Raw genomic sequence first — 15,389 nt, forward strand, 5'->3', positions numbered from 1 at the left:
AAAATAAGAGTAGGAGCAGTTTTTTTTATTATTTTGAATTTTTTTTTTAGGATAAAGTCAAAATTTTAAGATTCAAGTTGAATTTTTGAGAGTAAATCAAACTGTCGTAGTAGCATTGGTGCATATACTTAAACAAAATGCTTCTGTAGCCTACATGAACTTTACTTCAGAATCAGTTGTCATAACAAGGACATTATTTTTCTTTTAGCACACACACTAACACGGAAGAGGTGGCCGTGGTATTTTGAAATTATTTTTTGCCATTTCTACTTTATTCAACAACAAAAAAAGAATAATAGTAATAAAAAAATAAAAAAAAGTCTTTCTCCTCTTATTTTTTTTTTTTCCTCGATCAATTTTGCTTAATTTACTAACTCTGTCGTACATTTATAAACAATGCTTGGCTTTTGGGAAAACGCTAAATCAGGTTTGAAGTTCAGATTTAAAACAACCAACACACTGAAACACTGCTTGCTGTAATAAATTAGTCCTTCAATTTTTTTTATAGTCATTTTTTTTGACTGGATCTGCTAAAGTCAGATAATTGTGTTAGTGGCCCTCCCATCAACTATCATAAAAGATAATTACAGTTTTACTTTTAGTCAAATAGAAACAAAATAAAGTGCTTGTCCAGTAAAAATGCATGTGCCAACCTACATATCCTTTTTTTTTTAGCAGTTGTTACCTAGTTGACTAGGTAGCGAGGTTTCTGCTTTTACTTTGAAGTAAGTATCGACTAAACGGATGTATACTGACGTCAGCTTCAAGCTTGACGTCAGCTGAAAGCCCGCCTCCTCTCTCCATCGCCTCCTGTCGGTCAGTCAGGAAAACAGCAGCACTGATTGGACAGATTTTAAACAACAAAGTGAAACCAGCTGCTGATGTGTAAATATTTGTCGCCATCTCATGGTGCCACGGAAACACTGCAGTACACTGTTTTTGAACTGTACAGCTCTCTCATACTGGTTTAAATAATAATGAAAAATATCAATCACGTATTTAAAAAAAACCAATCAGTTTGCAACTTTATTTAACACCAGGCTAATGTGATTGAAATAGTCACATGGTTGCACAATTTCATATCAGTGATATTCAAACAGCTGCACAGTTGCATAGGTCATATTTGGCATTTTTTGGAAACTTTGAGAGCTCCACTGGAATTTGTAAAAGTTATTTTCAAACAAAATGAGTCACCAAGAGGCTACATGCATATTTACAGTCTTTATAAAGTCGCTTTCAGGACATCCCCATCTCTCCCTCAATCTCCACCCACTTCTGTGCCTCTGTAGACTTCAAAGAAATGGACCCAATTATAATGAAAAAAACGTTTGGGGGGATAAATTTGATCTGGACCGGCTGTCGGATTCCTGTGGGCATGACTCACTAAACTGAAATAGATGACTCACACTGTCTAGTGATAACTCTGGGGGCAGGGTGCTTGCACATATGACTGTGTATATGGTGCGTACGCGTGGGTGCGCTCGCGTGGCAACTGTTACACCATAAACCACAACAAACGACAAAGCTTGAAAAAGAAAATCTTGACTAATGCACGATTGAAAGAGACGCTATTTGAAAGAATTCTGCAAGTAAAGCAGCTGTCTCTATTAATGTCAAGGCGCATGTGCAAATATACGCCGTGAAAACACACTGAGTGGCAGAGCAGTGCGTGTGCGTGTGTCGTTGTGGAAGGGTGTGTCTCTAGTGTGTGTGTGTGTGTGTGTGTGTGCGCGCAGTAAAAGAGGAGGTCTTCCCAGGCGAGCTGAACCGAGTCTCAGTCTCTCCACCCTTCTGCTGAACGCTGCCAGACTACTTCACCAAAACAGCTTTCTGGGAATCGACATTTGTCTTTTACTATCTGGATTTTTCACTTCAACGACCCATGAGGACTTTTCTTCCACTGCTGCTCCAAGCTGCACTGCGGAAATCCCTTCGATCCTGAAACCAGAAGTGCAGTGCCAGCCAGAGGAATTAGTGTGTGTGTGTGTGTGTGTGTGTGTGGGTTTAACCATGTTTCAAGGCGTCAGGAAGCTGTTTTTTACGGATTGTCGTTGCGCAGAAGATGCGTCAAAAACGTACGAGGAGCTGTTCGCCAGGCTGGACGCCAACAAGGATGGAAAAGTGGATGTGTCCGAGCTGAAGGCAGGCCTGGCTGCGATGGGCATCCAAACCGGAAAAGGGGCAGCTCAGGTAGAGAAAACAGTGAATAGCACACACAAAAATACCTTCTACGGAGAATCAGTCCTAACAAATCACCTACTAGTTATAGTAGCAAACTCCTAAAGGAACATTTCCTCAGTATAAACCATGAACTATTTTTGGGAATACAGGCCTGAGGAAGTAACTCGGTACATTTATTTGACTACAAAGCTGCAGTCAACAGTGGTTTTCCTCATTGATCTTTTCTGTTGATTTGTTTTTTCTATAAATTCCTAGTTTGATAAATAAAATCAGAATAGTGACCATGCCCTATGCACATCACCGTTCAGAGGCTGAGGCAAAGTCCTCATTATCAGTCATATAATATTATAAAATTATTAATATTTCCAACCACTGAAGATCCTGATGATCAATTCAACCAGAGCTGAAACTGATCTGTGTCCAGAGCTGCAACTATTATTTGATTAATCAATTTGTTGATCAACAGCCATTTAATTACCATCTCTTTTGGTAATTTATTGATTGTTTTAATGAAAAAAAAAATGCTTCTTTGATTCCAGCATTTAAATGTGAATATTTTCTGGTTCCTTTTAGTCCTCAACGGCAATAAACTGAATATCTTTTGGTTGATGACTGTTGGTCGAGACAAAACAAAACATTTTCGGTTGCACATTCAGTTTTGGGAACCACTGGTCGACATTTATCACCTTTTTCTGAAATTTTTTAAATCCAAGAGTTATTTGATTAATCAAGAAAAAATAAACACGATCAAGAAAATACAAAATATTTTGCAGCTTTACATCCTGTGATGTCACTTCCTCAGAAAGTGCCATCTCTCTATGAGGTCCATTTAGTAGCTGTTGTTGTGCTTTCAGTCAAATCACATGATCCTCATCAGCAGAGGAAGTTGGCCCAGTTGTCTTGGAATAGTAGTTGTTAAAAATTTTCACCTTTCAGAGCACTTTAAAAACGTGATTTGTCAAGTTTACCCATCTGTAGTTTAAGTCTCTAACATGAAAGCTAGAAAAAAAAGAAAAAGTCTCCCCTCACGTTCCATTCAGAAACGGTTCTGGAGGTTTTGATTACATCACATGATGTTCGCTGTGAGTTTCAGTCTCAATATTGAGGTGCCCTGAGATCTCACTGTGGTTCTTCTTGTCTGGAGTTTTTTCGTCCACAATTACAGGCTTCAATTTAAACTGAAACCCAAACTGTCGTCCAGAATCTAAAACAATTCTAGTTAGTAGACGGTGATCTCCATTAAAATGGTCCTAACTATGAAAAGACCAATTTGAAGAACGGGGACTTCATTACTTTCATGTGCATCTTTTGTCATAATGGTTTAATTTTCCTCAATTTCATTACAATATAGTACACAACAAAGTAAAAAAAAATGAGTAGATGTGGATACGGTACAATTAAAAAGTCCCTTTTGTTAACTAAATCCATAATTGACTGAGTCCTGGACAAGCCTTAAGTTCAGTCTCTTGCAAGTTCATTTTTAAATTCAAGTCTACGGTAAAGAAAAAAATGCTTTAGAGCCTTGATTTCAGTCTCATTTCCTCTGTATTTTCACACACATTTTCCCCTAAAAGTAAAATTGAGCACACATTTTTTGGGATTATCCATAAAATCTTATTTTTCTGTAAAAACAGCAGCACATTCGGGCTGGGGGAAGAAACGGCGCTCCAGAATTTCTGAAACTGTCTCAAAGTTCAAACGATAATCGAACATTTATTGTGGGCCGTGACTCTTAAGAGGAAAGTCCCACCTACGCTGATCAAATAGTCTCGCATTCCTCAAGCTCATCTGTGAGTCAGAATAAGGAGGTCACTGCTGTGTGTGACTAGGTGCTACGAAACAAGAGCTTTCCCTATTCGTGCAATTATGTGGTAATAATATGATAAACAGGTCGTAAATATGCCAAATGGGTGCATTCAAGACAACCTCGTTTGGACCTTGATTGGTTTGTTTTGTTCTCATTCAGTACAATTAATCATTTATTAAAGCTTGATTTTATCTATAAATGTTGCTATTGACATCTTATTTTTCTTTGCATGTATTTATTTCCATGTGTTTACATGTATACATGGGACTTGGATCACCTCTTGACTTTTTAAAATGGTCAATAATAACACATTTGATTTATGTCTAGATTCTGAATCGGCACATTCATGTGACGTTTCTGCACCATTATGTTCCTGCAGCCTCGTCAAGACAACCGCATGAACGTCTCTCCCGATCTCAGACAATCCCTCCACAAACAAAGAAAATCTGCATTTACACAACACTTTACAAATGAAATACAAAGTGGAAAATACTCAATGAAAGCACAGCACGACATCTAAAATGAAAGACAACGGGTTCAAGTTTGTCAGGGAAAGATAATGATGCATAATTAGGCCGAACAAAGGGCTGTATACAAGAAGTGAGTTCAGACAAAGTGAAGCTTTTTTTCTGCGTTACTCTCCCACCAGCTGGTAGAATCAAGCAGCTGCTGTTTGAGGAGGAGAAAACAGATTCATCTCATGTCACAGCAGAGCTGAAACTTAATTGCTGGATTGCTAATGCTTGGAGTGTTTTTTTGTTTTTTTTAGAAAATCGTTTCCTCTGGAGACCAAGACAAAGATGACGGGCTCGACTTCAACGAGTTCTCCAAGTACTTAAAGGAACACGAGAAGAAGTTACAACTAACCTTCAGGAGTTTGGACAAAAACAACGACGGTATGGCGTCATTATGATATCCAGAAGACATCAGGAACTGAAAAGTTACAAAAAAATTAAAAAAAATATCCTGTGAATTTCAGAATCTATCATGTCAGGACTTTTTTTGTTGTTTTTTTTTACTTCCAACAGGTCGAATAGACTTCATGGAGATAAAGCAGTCCCTTTCTGATCTGGGAGTCGACATCAGCAAAGCGAACGCAGAGAAAATCCTTCAGAGGTACGTCAGCTTGTTTTATAGATGTTACTCTGCAAGCACTCGTGGATTTAAGAAAAAAAAACACACAAAAAAACCTTGAAAAGCAGCAGGTCGATGCAGCAGAAGAAGGTGTGGACCAGTGCGAGGGGCTGATAACCGGCTCAGTGTGCAGTTTGTCTATGAAGAGGGCCGGCGGTGAAATGATAAAGAGGTTGCCGGATGTCGGACAGAGATGGAGGCAGTTCACTAACATGAATGAATGAACGACAGCACTCGTAGAGGTTTTCTATTAGGTCTCATTATAAGCGCTGCGCTGTTCACCAAACCATATAAAATATTGATGATTAGGAATCATTTATATAAGTGTTCTTCATTATGATTTTCTGCAGGTATTTATACTTTATACAATTTAAATTTTGTTCCCTGATTATTTTGCCTGCACCAACTAAAAGAATACTGTTTTTGCATTATCTAATTAAAGAACAACTATTTTAGAAATAACTTGCAGAATTTTAATGTCCCAAGAGGTAATAAATTTGTTGGATTATATCTGTATGTTATTGTATCGCACACATCAGTGTTTTTGGACAGAAATCCAGTCAAACCTGGAGGCACAAAGACAATTTACACATTGGATGTTAGTTGGTGGAACTTTATTTTTTAAGTGTTCAAGAAACTCTTCAGGAGTAAAGAACTTTTTTTGGAAGCTGTTCAGCTGTACCAGTCTGCACTGTATCAGTCTGCACTGTATTTGCAGACGCAAAAATGGACAGAGCACGTGTGGCAGTGAGACCCAGGAAGGAAGTTAAAGCAGGAAATACCAGACTGGAACGTTTGTGAGAAAACTGCAGAGGAACTGATGAGTGAGACTGTCACCCGGAGGGACACCGAGAAAGGAAATAAAAGATGAGCAGTGAGGGCAGATGAGGACAGGAAAGACCAAGTTTTAAAACATTAAAAAAAAAATCTGCTCAGAAATATGTTAGTTGTGCTGTTTTTGCATGTTGGTCATTGACTGTTTTCATTGGTTGTTTGGATAACTGCAGTCTTTATGACTTGGGAGCTGATTCTTGATTGCGTTTTCCGACAACACTCTCTGTTGGCATCGGGAAAATCGTTCTTTCTTTCTCTTTTTCATTTCTTTCCGTCTCTCCCCCGACCCTCCTCTCCCACTCCTCTTTCTCAAAATGAACGAATGAATGATGGTTTAACCCACAATTAGATATCACTGATTGTTGTGGCTAATTCATGATTCGGGCAATCTTATAAATGAGAATTGCCAAATACATCCCGGTTGCCTCAATAGCTTACGGTCAGAGGCACCGACCACAATTGCAACATATTAACTTCACATTTACCATTTCACACTCCCTTCTTCCTCTGTCCCCCTTTATCTGATAAAAAAAAAAGGCAACAATCGCTAAAAGTGTTTTGTAATAATAATAATTTAAAAAAAAAAAGTAAATTTGGCTTAGTAAAAATCCATAATTTCCTTTATTGGATAAAGTCGATTTATTTCCAGTCTTAGTATGAAGTGTTTGCTTTGAAAACAAAACAACATCCATTTAATATAAACCCTTACTTTCACTCATTTTTCATTCCCTCATTACTTGAACTTTAATTGGACCTTAGGTTCAGGTTTGAATAATAAAAAAAAATGTGTCTATAAATCCAACAGTATAGATGTGGACGGCACCATGACTGTGGACTGGAATGAATGGAGGGAGCATTTCCTGTTTAACCCAGCCACCAACCTGCAGCAGATAATCCGCTACTGGAAGCACTCCACGGTAAGAGGACGGCACTTCTGTATTCACTGCTTCTGCATAATGTAAAGCTCAATTCAGTCAGTATCACAGAGAGTTTAATGTTGAAAGAAAACTGCCGAGTAAAGTTCTGTTTTCATGCTGGTGACCGAACTTCAAAGCTTGAGTATTTTTAAACATCTCTATAGTTTTTTTTTTTTTTTTTTCTGGGTGAGAGACAATAAGCTATCGTGTAATATTTGCCACCAAAGTTATTTTATAATCACGTATTCCCAGACCTCTAATTAAGAACCGCAGCTCAGAAGGGGAAAGTTATGTAAGGCGGTCGGTGGTTGATACTGGATTTGGACGAGAGCTTTGGCGTCAGACCAGGAGCTCAACAGATTAGATTCATTCATGTCTCCAGCACAGGTGAGAAAAGGAGAGTGGAGGGAGAAGCGTGTTGAGAGGTGGAGAACCGGAACCCAACATCACTGTGAATATGGGTCTGAACATCCTCCATAAAAATAAAAAAAATAATAATAATTTGCAGTTGTTCCATCCTGCTGGACGTTGGCCTGCGGTTCATTTGAACCAATTAGCATGCTGCGAAACTGGCCGACGCTCCCGCTGCAGCTTTGTGTCCAACAAAGCGTTTTTTTACTGAGTTCAGCATTTTTTTTTTTTCTTAATTGTTTAAATAAACGCGAGCAGCTTGACGACGTACCGACTGTTTATTCAGCGCTGAACGTTTCGGCGATTTATTTATTTATTTATTTTTCAATCAACGAGAGTAGATAAATATTAATGTTGCGTGCGTCACTGTCACCAGCTGTCCAATTACAGTGAAGGAGGGGCGGGACGAACGTGGTGAACGACCGACACTGTTCTCTGATTGGTCGGCTGCGCGTAATACGAGCCGAATTACCAGACTGTTATGTTTGAGCCACAGCCACTTCTTGCAAGGAGATTGAACAGTTTTATTGGAAAATTATTCAAATTAAAAGTATTGGAAAATAATCTTCACGTGACATATTTCTGGTGATCTTTTTTGTTAAGGAAAATATGTCGATCAGTGATATTTGTTTGCCCGGTTCTTGAAATTGTTGATGAAGATCAGTGTCAAACAACCGTAAACAAAGAGTATTTAAATCCTCACTTGCACCCTTTTGGCTGTATATAGAAGTACAGTTGAATGGAAGAAACACAGCCAGTTCCAGTCAATGGCTAATCTCTGGCACTTTGTCCACTGACAGGCTAACTTAACCTCTGGTTTCTAAAATCAGAGATAAGCTAATTTCAGTGTGTCCTGCGGGCGGATTAGCTCGTCAATGGGATTATAATAGGATGAGGTGAGAGGAAAGTAGTCTGGAACGGAACAGGACAGGACGAGAGCAAGGTGAGCCGAGCAGAGGCGTCGGTGAGACCCGAACAGTTTCTGGGGACATTTATGGCCGTGAGAACTTCCCATCACCTCCAGCATTCAAGCCGATGGTTACTGGTCTCTCTGGGTTCAGTGTTTGGCTCTGCAGACCCTCGACAACTGCCCGGGCGCTTCAACAGGATTGCGTGAAGGATCCGGATCAGTCAGTGAACTGGTGTTTGGGAGGGATACTGACTCTGAATCAGCAGCTTTTTAAAGGCTCGAGATGGTCATGGCTCTGCAGCAGCAGCAGCAGCACCAGCACCAGCAGCATAGGCGGTTTTTCCTGGACTTTGAAGACGTTGGGGGGATCTATGAGCTGGAGGTGGATGTGGTAGGTTCTTGCAGTCAGACTTTTAGTTTGAGTGGTCATGAATGAAAGAGTCTTTATTTTAGCTCATCACCAATCATCTATGAAGGAATCAGTGCATGTATTGGCTGACAACTAAAGAAGATGGAGTTTGAGGTAATTGAAGTAAAGAATTCGCGATTCCTTAACAACCAAATGAAAGGTACCCTCGTTTGACAGGAAACAACCGAACCAGTGAGAGTGACATTGCTGCAAGCGAGGTACAACTACATTTCTGTTTTTTTTTTTTTTTTTTTTTTTTGTCAACTGAAACAACGGTTTTACGTCGGTGTCGTGCAGTGATGTAACTGATCTCACAGCATGGGCCTGTAGTTATGCAAGATTTTGGATAAGGAACTGGCCCGTGTCCCATCCTGCCCGGCATTAAGTTCAAGGTGAAGCACGGACGATGTGTGGTCTTTGAAGTTGCGTCCTTTGAACCGTAGCTGTTTAAATCAGTTTATTTCAGAGCCCTCGCAAGTTTGTCTTTCAATTTAACATTTATTTTGTTGATGTTAAGAAACCGTCACACAGCGCTTCATAAATCTCTCTGACTGTGAGTTGGTTGGACTGCGTCGTGTCTAGGTTTTGGACATAGGTGACAGCCTCGCCATCCCAGATGAGTTCACAGAGGAGGAGAAGACGACCGGTGTGTGGTGGAAGCAGCTGACGGCGGGGGCCATGGCCGGCGCCGTGTCCCGTACAGGAACCGCCCCGCTGGACCGAATGAAGGTCTTCATGCAGGTGGGTCAGGATTTAAGTGTCTGTTGTGTTGCCGCTGTTTATTGGTCCCATGAATCAGATCCTCTCATGACAGTTTTGGTTAACCCGTCTTTAACTATATTTTCTGTATTTTTACTCACGGCCTCTAATTCATCATGAATATATTTTATTTTGAAAGTCACGACTGACAACTGTAAATCTTTTTTATTTACAGGTGCATTCGTCCAAGAGCAACAAAATCAACCTGGTCAGCGGTTTTAAACAAATGTTAAAAGAAGGAGGGCCGACGTCTTTGTGGAGAGGAAATGGCATCAACGTCCTGAAGATCGCCCCCGAGACGGCCATTAAATTCATGGCTTACGAACAGGTAGAAGCAGTTCAGCCACACCGAGTAGATTCCAACATACAAACTCGGTGCTCGAAACATTGACGTAAAGTGAAATCTACAGCGACAAGATGCTGTTTAGTGTGAAGATGACGACACCGACAGTATTCAGGATCATCTAATGGTGATAAAAAAAAAAGACCGTTAGTTGTAGAGTTTTCATGCTCCTCCGTCGTTGTTTCATCAGTATAAGAAGCTGCTGGCCAGTGATCCGGGAAAGGTCCGGACCCACGAGAGGTTCATGGCGGGATCGCTGGCCGGAGCCACAGCACAAACCGCCATCTACCCCATGGAGGTGAGTGGAAGTAAAGCTTTGGTGAACACAGGAAGTGTGTGTGTGTTTGGTTTGTTGCATTTCTGAGTACTAAAAGGGCAATTATTTTAAAAAGGAAATATATTTCACAAATATTTTTTTCTGATATTTCCAGCCACAATAAGTTTTGAGCTTGTGTCCTAATGTGAAAAGTAGTGGAGTGGGATGGATGCCCGCTATGAGGCTGAAGCAGCCATCTGGTCATTAGTATAGTGATCAATATGAAGGAGATGTAAAGAAGATTGGAATTAAAACCGTTGACGTGATAACGGCATGACGTGCCACAGGGACGGAGCCCAGCAGAACATTTGAGTTTTTGTGTATAATCTCATATGAATGAATGAATGCAGATAATCCACTGAGCGTGAAACAGGAGCCTGTAAAAAGTTTGTCGTTGACGAAGAGGCCAACGTTATTTCCTGCCAGTCCTGCAGCCTAACTCATATTTTGGAGACATATGTGCTTTTCAAATGGAAACCATACTGTCACATTTTTTTTTTTTTTTTGCCAAAATATCACCGCATTCATACGCACAAGAACACAGCAGAGAAGTGGACTATGAAGTAGAGGAAGTTCTTCATTTAAAGTGAATGTTTACCTCCTTTTGTGGAGAGACAAATCACCAAAAAAAAACCCAATGATCAGTAATCTTTGAATGGGGGTCAGACTGCTGCTCTTATTTCAGTCCTTATTGTTAAACTCTGCTTCTGGCTGTTCCTCGCCGTGCCGCGCTGACCGTCTGTGTCCGTTCAGGTGATGAAAACCCGTCTGACCCTGCGGAAAACTGGACAGTACTCGGGAATGTTCGACTGTGCCAAGAAAATCCTGAAGAAGGAGGGGGTGAAGGCGTTTTACAAGGGCTACATCCCCAACATCCTGGGCATCATCCCCTACGCCGGGATCGATCTGGCAGTGTACGAGGTACGTCGCCACAAATCATTCGCGTCTGGAAAAATTAAGATGGATTCAGATTTAGATCAAATAATATTCTGCACCGTCTTCGTCTATAAACGTCACCTGTACGTAGAGTTTGTCAAACACGATGCTCCTCCCATATACACACTCACACCTGTCTCTTCCTCCCCAGAGCTTGAAGAACTTCTGGTTGTCCCAGTACGCCACAGACACGGCCAACCCAGGTATTCTGGTGCTGCTCGGCTGCGGTACCATCTCCAGCACCTGCGGCCAGCTGACCAGCTATCCCCTGGCTCTGATCCGCACCCGCATGCAGGCACAAGGTACGGGGAACAAAAAAAACCATTAATTTGCACCTTCTTATCCAGAGATTACTTTACATGCTTTACATGGAATCTAAGTGTTAAAAACAAATCCCATACTGTTCACCCAGAGTGAATGTAAACCCTCTCGTGACAACTTTGCATGCATTAAATCCATTACGCTTCCAGCATAAGGCAAAAAAACCCAAATATTTTACTGTCCATACACATAAACTTTGAAACTTTCTCCGTCCTCAGCTTCTGTGGAAGGATCAGAGCAGCTGCCGATGAACCACATGGTGAAGAAGATCCTGGAAAAGGAGGGCTTCTTCGGACTTTACCGAGGCATCCTGCCCAATTTCATGAAGGTCATACCGGCTGTGAGCATCAGCTACGTGGTGTACGAGTACATGCGGTCCGGCCTGGGTATCCAGAAGTAGGCAGCAGAGTCGTCTGTCTTCGTGTCCGTGAGACGACAAGAAGACTAGCAACAACAACAACGAAAAAGATTGGGGTTTTTTTTTGTTTTATTTTAAAATTTCACAAGTCTCCTCTTCTTTCATCTGGCATTTAAAGAAGATGTTTACTTGTTGGCCACCAGAAGTCTGAACTCCAACCGCTGGAGATGAAGCCATTGTAGATGTTTTGAAGTGATTGCAGGACTTGGCTGAACTACTGAGCCACCAAAGAGTGTTTAGAAAATCCTGCAGCACGACTGTACACTTTCCAAAGGTATGTTTTCGTCCGGGCTGCGTTCGCGATTCACCGACAGCTTTAAGTGCACTGCACTCAATCTCAGGACACACTTTGAAGTCACCTCACTTTCAGTTTTAAAAACAGAAACACTTCGAGAGGTTCATTTTTGTTCGGTTTAGTTGTTTTGAGTAGAGATGCCATCGCTTCGCCAGAAATGTGTGAAGTTCCTCTAATATTTGACCAAAAAGCACCTTACTGCACCGAGTCTGATCCTGATAGGAAGTCCAAGATATCACCTGCTTTAGTTTTCTTCTTTTTTTTTCGTTAATATCAAAAATAGTCAGTTGAGAAGTCCCGTTTTTCCTGACGGCTTTATAAAAGCTGCCCAAATATTGTGCAAGATGTTCCTTGTGAATGGGGAGCCGGTTCACCAAAAAATCGGAGGAAACTTTCCAAGTGCAATACTGTACAGTGGTCGATCATGTCCTGTTGTGTTTGAGACAGATGTGTCCTTGTGGGGACGGATTTCACCCGAGTGGTCCACAGAGCTTTATAACGGACATTATTGCACCTCCTCTGTGACGTCGGCGAACGGAGGAGAAACGTGCCTTAGGTGTTTCCTCTCATATATGTGGACTTCTGCACCCTCCCTTTTCTCTTGCCTTTCTTTTCAATATTTGGGTGATAGATGCTGGTGTTTACATTAATAAAAATATTTGAATACAAACGTGAGGAGTTGTGTGTATTTATTCTCAAAATGGAATGACATTTGAAATGAATAGATTTGATGTTTTGTCTTCTCGGTGTTTTCTAAACTGGAGTCTTGGGTGTCATTTGATCCTTCAGGCTTTAAGTATAGATTACTCCAGTTTCGATCGTCTGTAATGCTATGATGTCACAGGCGTTAGCCGTCTGATCCCAACCAGGTAAAACAACTGCCGTGCAATTCCTTTTAACAGCTCAATAGTTCGGACAACTTAATAATTGTTAAATGTTAATAATGAAGTTTAAAAAAAAATAATTCTTGGATATAGTTGATTAAATTTTATCCTTTTTCCCAGAATAAATACTTCAGGGTGTCTTCACACAATAGACAAGTTTAATGTTAATGTTTAATGTGAACTTGTGAAAAACTATACAATGTCGGACTTTTGAAAAAAAAAAAAATATTCATCAAGGAACTTGTATTACCCATTTTTTTCTTTAACTGTGGGAAATGAAAATCCTCAATTTTGGCGACACCTAGTGGAGGTATTGAAAAAGAAAATCACTGAAATTTCTTCTGTATAATGTGAAAGATTGTATAATCATCTTCATATTTTCTACACATAGCAGCTTTATTATATGAAGTTGATGTGGAGGACAAAACTGAGACAAACTTAGATAAATTATAAAATACATTTATTTTCCGAATATTTTTGGGAGAAACGGGAACATAATAGCATTGCAGCTCGTTTATTTTGAGTGCATATTAAATTATTCTTTGCTTTAACAGATGTCAGTTTGTAGCTTGATCGACTGTATGAAACAAACAACTCATAAAATGAGCATTTAACCCGACAGACCTCCGATTTAGACAATTAACAGGAGAAGAAAACTCTGGTATCAAGAAAAACCTTGAAGTTGGATCATCCAAATGAAATTGTGGAGAAACATGGCGATCTTTTATCCATCTAAGTAAAGTTAATCTTGGAAAATTTTCTTCTCTGGGTAAAAACCGTTCATTATGAGAGTGCCAACCAGAGAAAAAAATGCCACGACGGTCAGGACAGCACGCAGGGCTTTGAACCAGCCGGGGTAAGTGGGAAGCAGAGACAGATCGTAATGCAGCGAGATCCCAAGTCCCATGATGACCATGGTGGCTGCGGGAACAAGGCTGTCGCTCATCAGCATGGTCACGCAGGCTAACAGGGAGGGAACCACGCTGTTGGCCAGGTTTATCCAGTCGGGTCTGGCGGGGCTGCTGTCGGGAAGCGCGAAACCCCATCGAGCTCCTCCCAGGAAAGAAACGATGGAGGCGGCGTAGGCCAACTGGGCGTAAGCCAGCTCCGGGTAGTAGCTCTCGGTCATGGCCATGAGCAGAGTCGGGGAGACGAAGGGGATCAGCCCCGCGAAGCCAAGGTACAGAGCAGGTTTGGGACCTTTCCACAAGTGCTTCATGTCATAGCGCAGCAGATCCAGCTCTCTGGGAGGAGGTTCGGGCTGGGCTCGCTTCTTCCACCGCACAGCAGAGGAGTGGAAGTGTTGGTTCCTCACGAAAAGCGAAGCATCACGAGTCCTCTGGGAGAGGACGCTCCCCCTAAACCCGCAGACAGCAGAGGATTTAACTCGTCCGGCGTCCCTCTCCGTGGACGGGAGGATGCTCGATGAGACGGATCCACCGTCGTCAGCTCGGGCCGGGGCTGACGTCCAGCACCTGTGTGGAAGACCTGCCCAATGCAACACCTAAAAAGACACCCATAATAGAGTTTGTAATTCACGTTTATTTTATAATCGTTCAAATCTTGGGAGCTTTTGTAGCCGTGGTGTCACATATGTTACCTTCTGGGTTGCAAAGGTGCTTCTTCTAAATACAACCGAGAGCATCTGATGACAAAATGAAACGTAGGTCAGATTAAAGAGAGCAAAAAAAATACACAGAAACACGCTATTAAGGTGATTTCACCGAAGGTTTGAATTAAACAAAAAGGGGAAAAAAAAAAATGTAGAAATAAAATGTAAAACTAATGCAATTAATGATAATTTTCAATATTGATACATCCTTTCATTATTTTCTTGTATAATCTTTTATAAACATTGCCATCTTGTATGTAAATTTTCATCTAGAAATGATCAGAAATTTGAGAAGAAAAACTGTGAAAAGTCCAGACATGTTTGGTTTAGAGGCAAAGCAAACCAGAAAATATCAAAACATTTAGAAGATGAATCCAGTGACACGTTGGCATTATTTCCTAAAACCGCCAACAAAATAAAAACAGGAAGAAAAAAAAAAACAATTAAATGAATTAATCAGATTAGAACTAAACCCTTAATGGTGACCAATACATTATAATACATTAAGACACACAAAAATACACAGATATATTTTACACCTTAGCTTTCAAACTAAATAAAATGCACCAGGCCTAAACGGCAATATAAAAAATAAATAGTTCACTTTTGGCTGTTTGGTTCTGCAGACTGGCGAAACGAACCAAAACAACAACAAAAACAACATCACTGAAACGCATCCTTTCACAAAACCACATTTCTCCAATGCAGACACAATAATTACCTCTGGTTCAGGTTGAAAACGTCATAATTTAATATATATATATATATATATATATATATAGATATATGTCCTCGGTCAGTCAGCAGGGACTCAACCTACTTGAGCTGGTTCCACGTTGGTGCGCAGTTTAATCCTTCCGTGCTGAAATAGACGCGCCGCGTCAGTTCAGTTCCACCAGAAT

General features: G+C 40.7%; 2 protein-coding genes across 3 annotated transcripts; one reads left to right on the plus strand and one right to left on the minus strand.

The window, feature by feature from the left end:
• Window positions 1-1,723: 1,723 nt before the first annotated feature.
• On the plus strand, window positions 1,724-12,655 carry slc25a24 (solute carrier family 25 member 24). The gene is made up of 10 exons (XM_069153048.1): window positions 1,724-2,190; window positions 4,758-4,884; window positions 5,017-5,104; window positions 6,762-6,873; window positions 9,186-9,344; window positions 9,538-9,690; window positions 9,896-10,003; window positions 10,775-10,942; window positions 11,109-11,259; window positions 11,497-12,655. The coding sequence occupies exons 1-10, from the start codon at window positions 2,011-2,013 to the stop codon at window positions 11,676-11,678; spliced, it is 1,428 nt and encodes a 475-aa protein (XP_069009149.1). The 5' UTR covers window positions 1,724-2,010; the 3' UTR covers window positions 11,679-12,655.
• A 663-nt stretch (window positions 12,656-13,318) lies between these two features.
• LOC138200309 (transmembrane protein 69-like) lies at window positions 13,319-15,342 on the minus strand. 2 transcript variants are annotated; one of them, XM_069152874.1, is made up of 3 exons: window positions 15,209-15,342; window positions 14,476-14,520; window positions 13,319-14,379 (listed from the first exon to the last, which is right to left on the minus strand). In XM_069152874.1, the coding sequence occupies exons 2-3, from the start codon at window positions 14,518-14,520 to the stop codon at window positions 13,618-13,620; spliced, it is 807 nt and encodes a 268-aa protein (XP_069008975.1). In that variant the 5' UTR covers window positions 15,209-15,342; the 3' UTR covers window positions 13,319-13,617. The 2 variants fall into 2 exon arrangements, with proteins under 2 accessions (XP_069008975.1, XP_069008977.1); XM_069152876.1 differs by lacking the exon at window positions 15,209-15,342 and adding an exon at window positions 14,831-14,846.
• Window positions 15,343-15,389: the final 47 nt, after the last annotated feature.

The sequence above is a fragment of the Embiotoca jacksoni genome, unplaced genomic scaffold, assembly GCF_022577435.1.
Source record: "Embiotoca jacksoni isolate LCO1_2020_lvr unplaced genomic scaffold, fEmbJac1.0.p SCAF_19, whole genome shotgun sequence".
In the NCBI taxonomy this organism is placed as follows: Eukaryota; Metazoa; Chordata; class Actinopteri; family Embiotocidae; genus Embiotoca; species Embiotoca jacksoni.

Excerpts from the sequence above, each read along its gene's own strand:
- slc25a24 (XM_069153048.1), top strand. The coding sequence starts at position 2,011 with ATGTTTCAAGGCGTCAGGAAGCTGTTTTTTACGGATTGTCGTTGCGCA. Across the intron at positions 6,874-9,185 it reads GCTACTGGAAGCACTCCACG|GTTTTGGACATAGGTGACAG; the intron begins GTAAGAGGACGG and ends CGTCGTGTCTAG. Across the intron at positions 10,943-11,108 it reads TCGATCTGGCAGTGTACGAG|AGCTTGAAGAACTTCTGGTT; the intron begins GTACGTCGCCAC and ends CTTCCTCCCCAG.
- LOC138200309 (XM_069152874.1), bottom strand. The coding sequence starts at position 14,520 with ATGCTCTCGGTTGTATTTAGAAGAAGCACCTTTGCAACCCAGAAG. Across the intron at positions 14,380-14,475 it reads GCACCTTTGCAACCCAGAAG|GTGTTGCATTGGGCAGGTCT; the intron begins GTAACATATGTG and ends GTGTCTTTTTAG.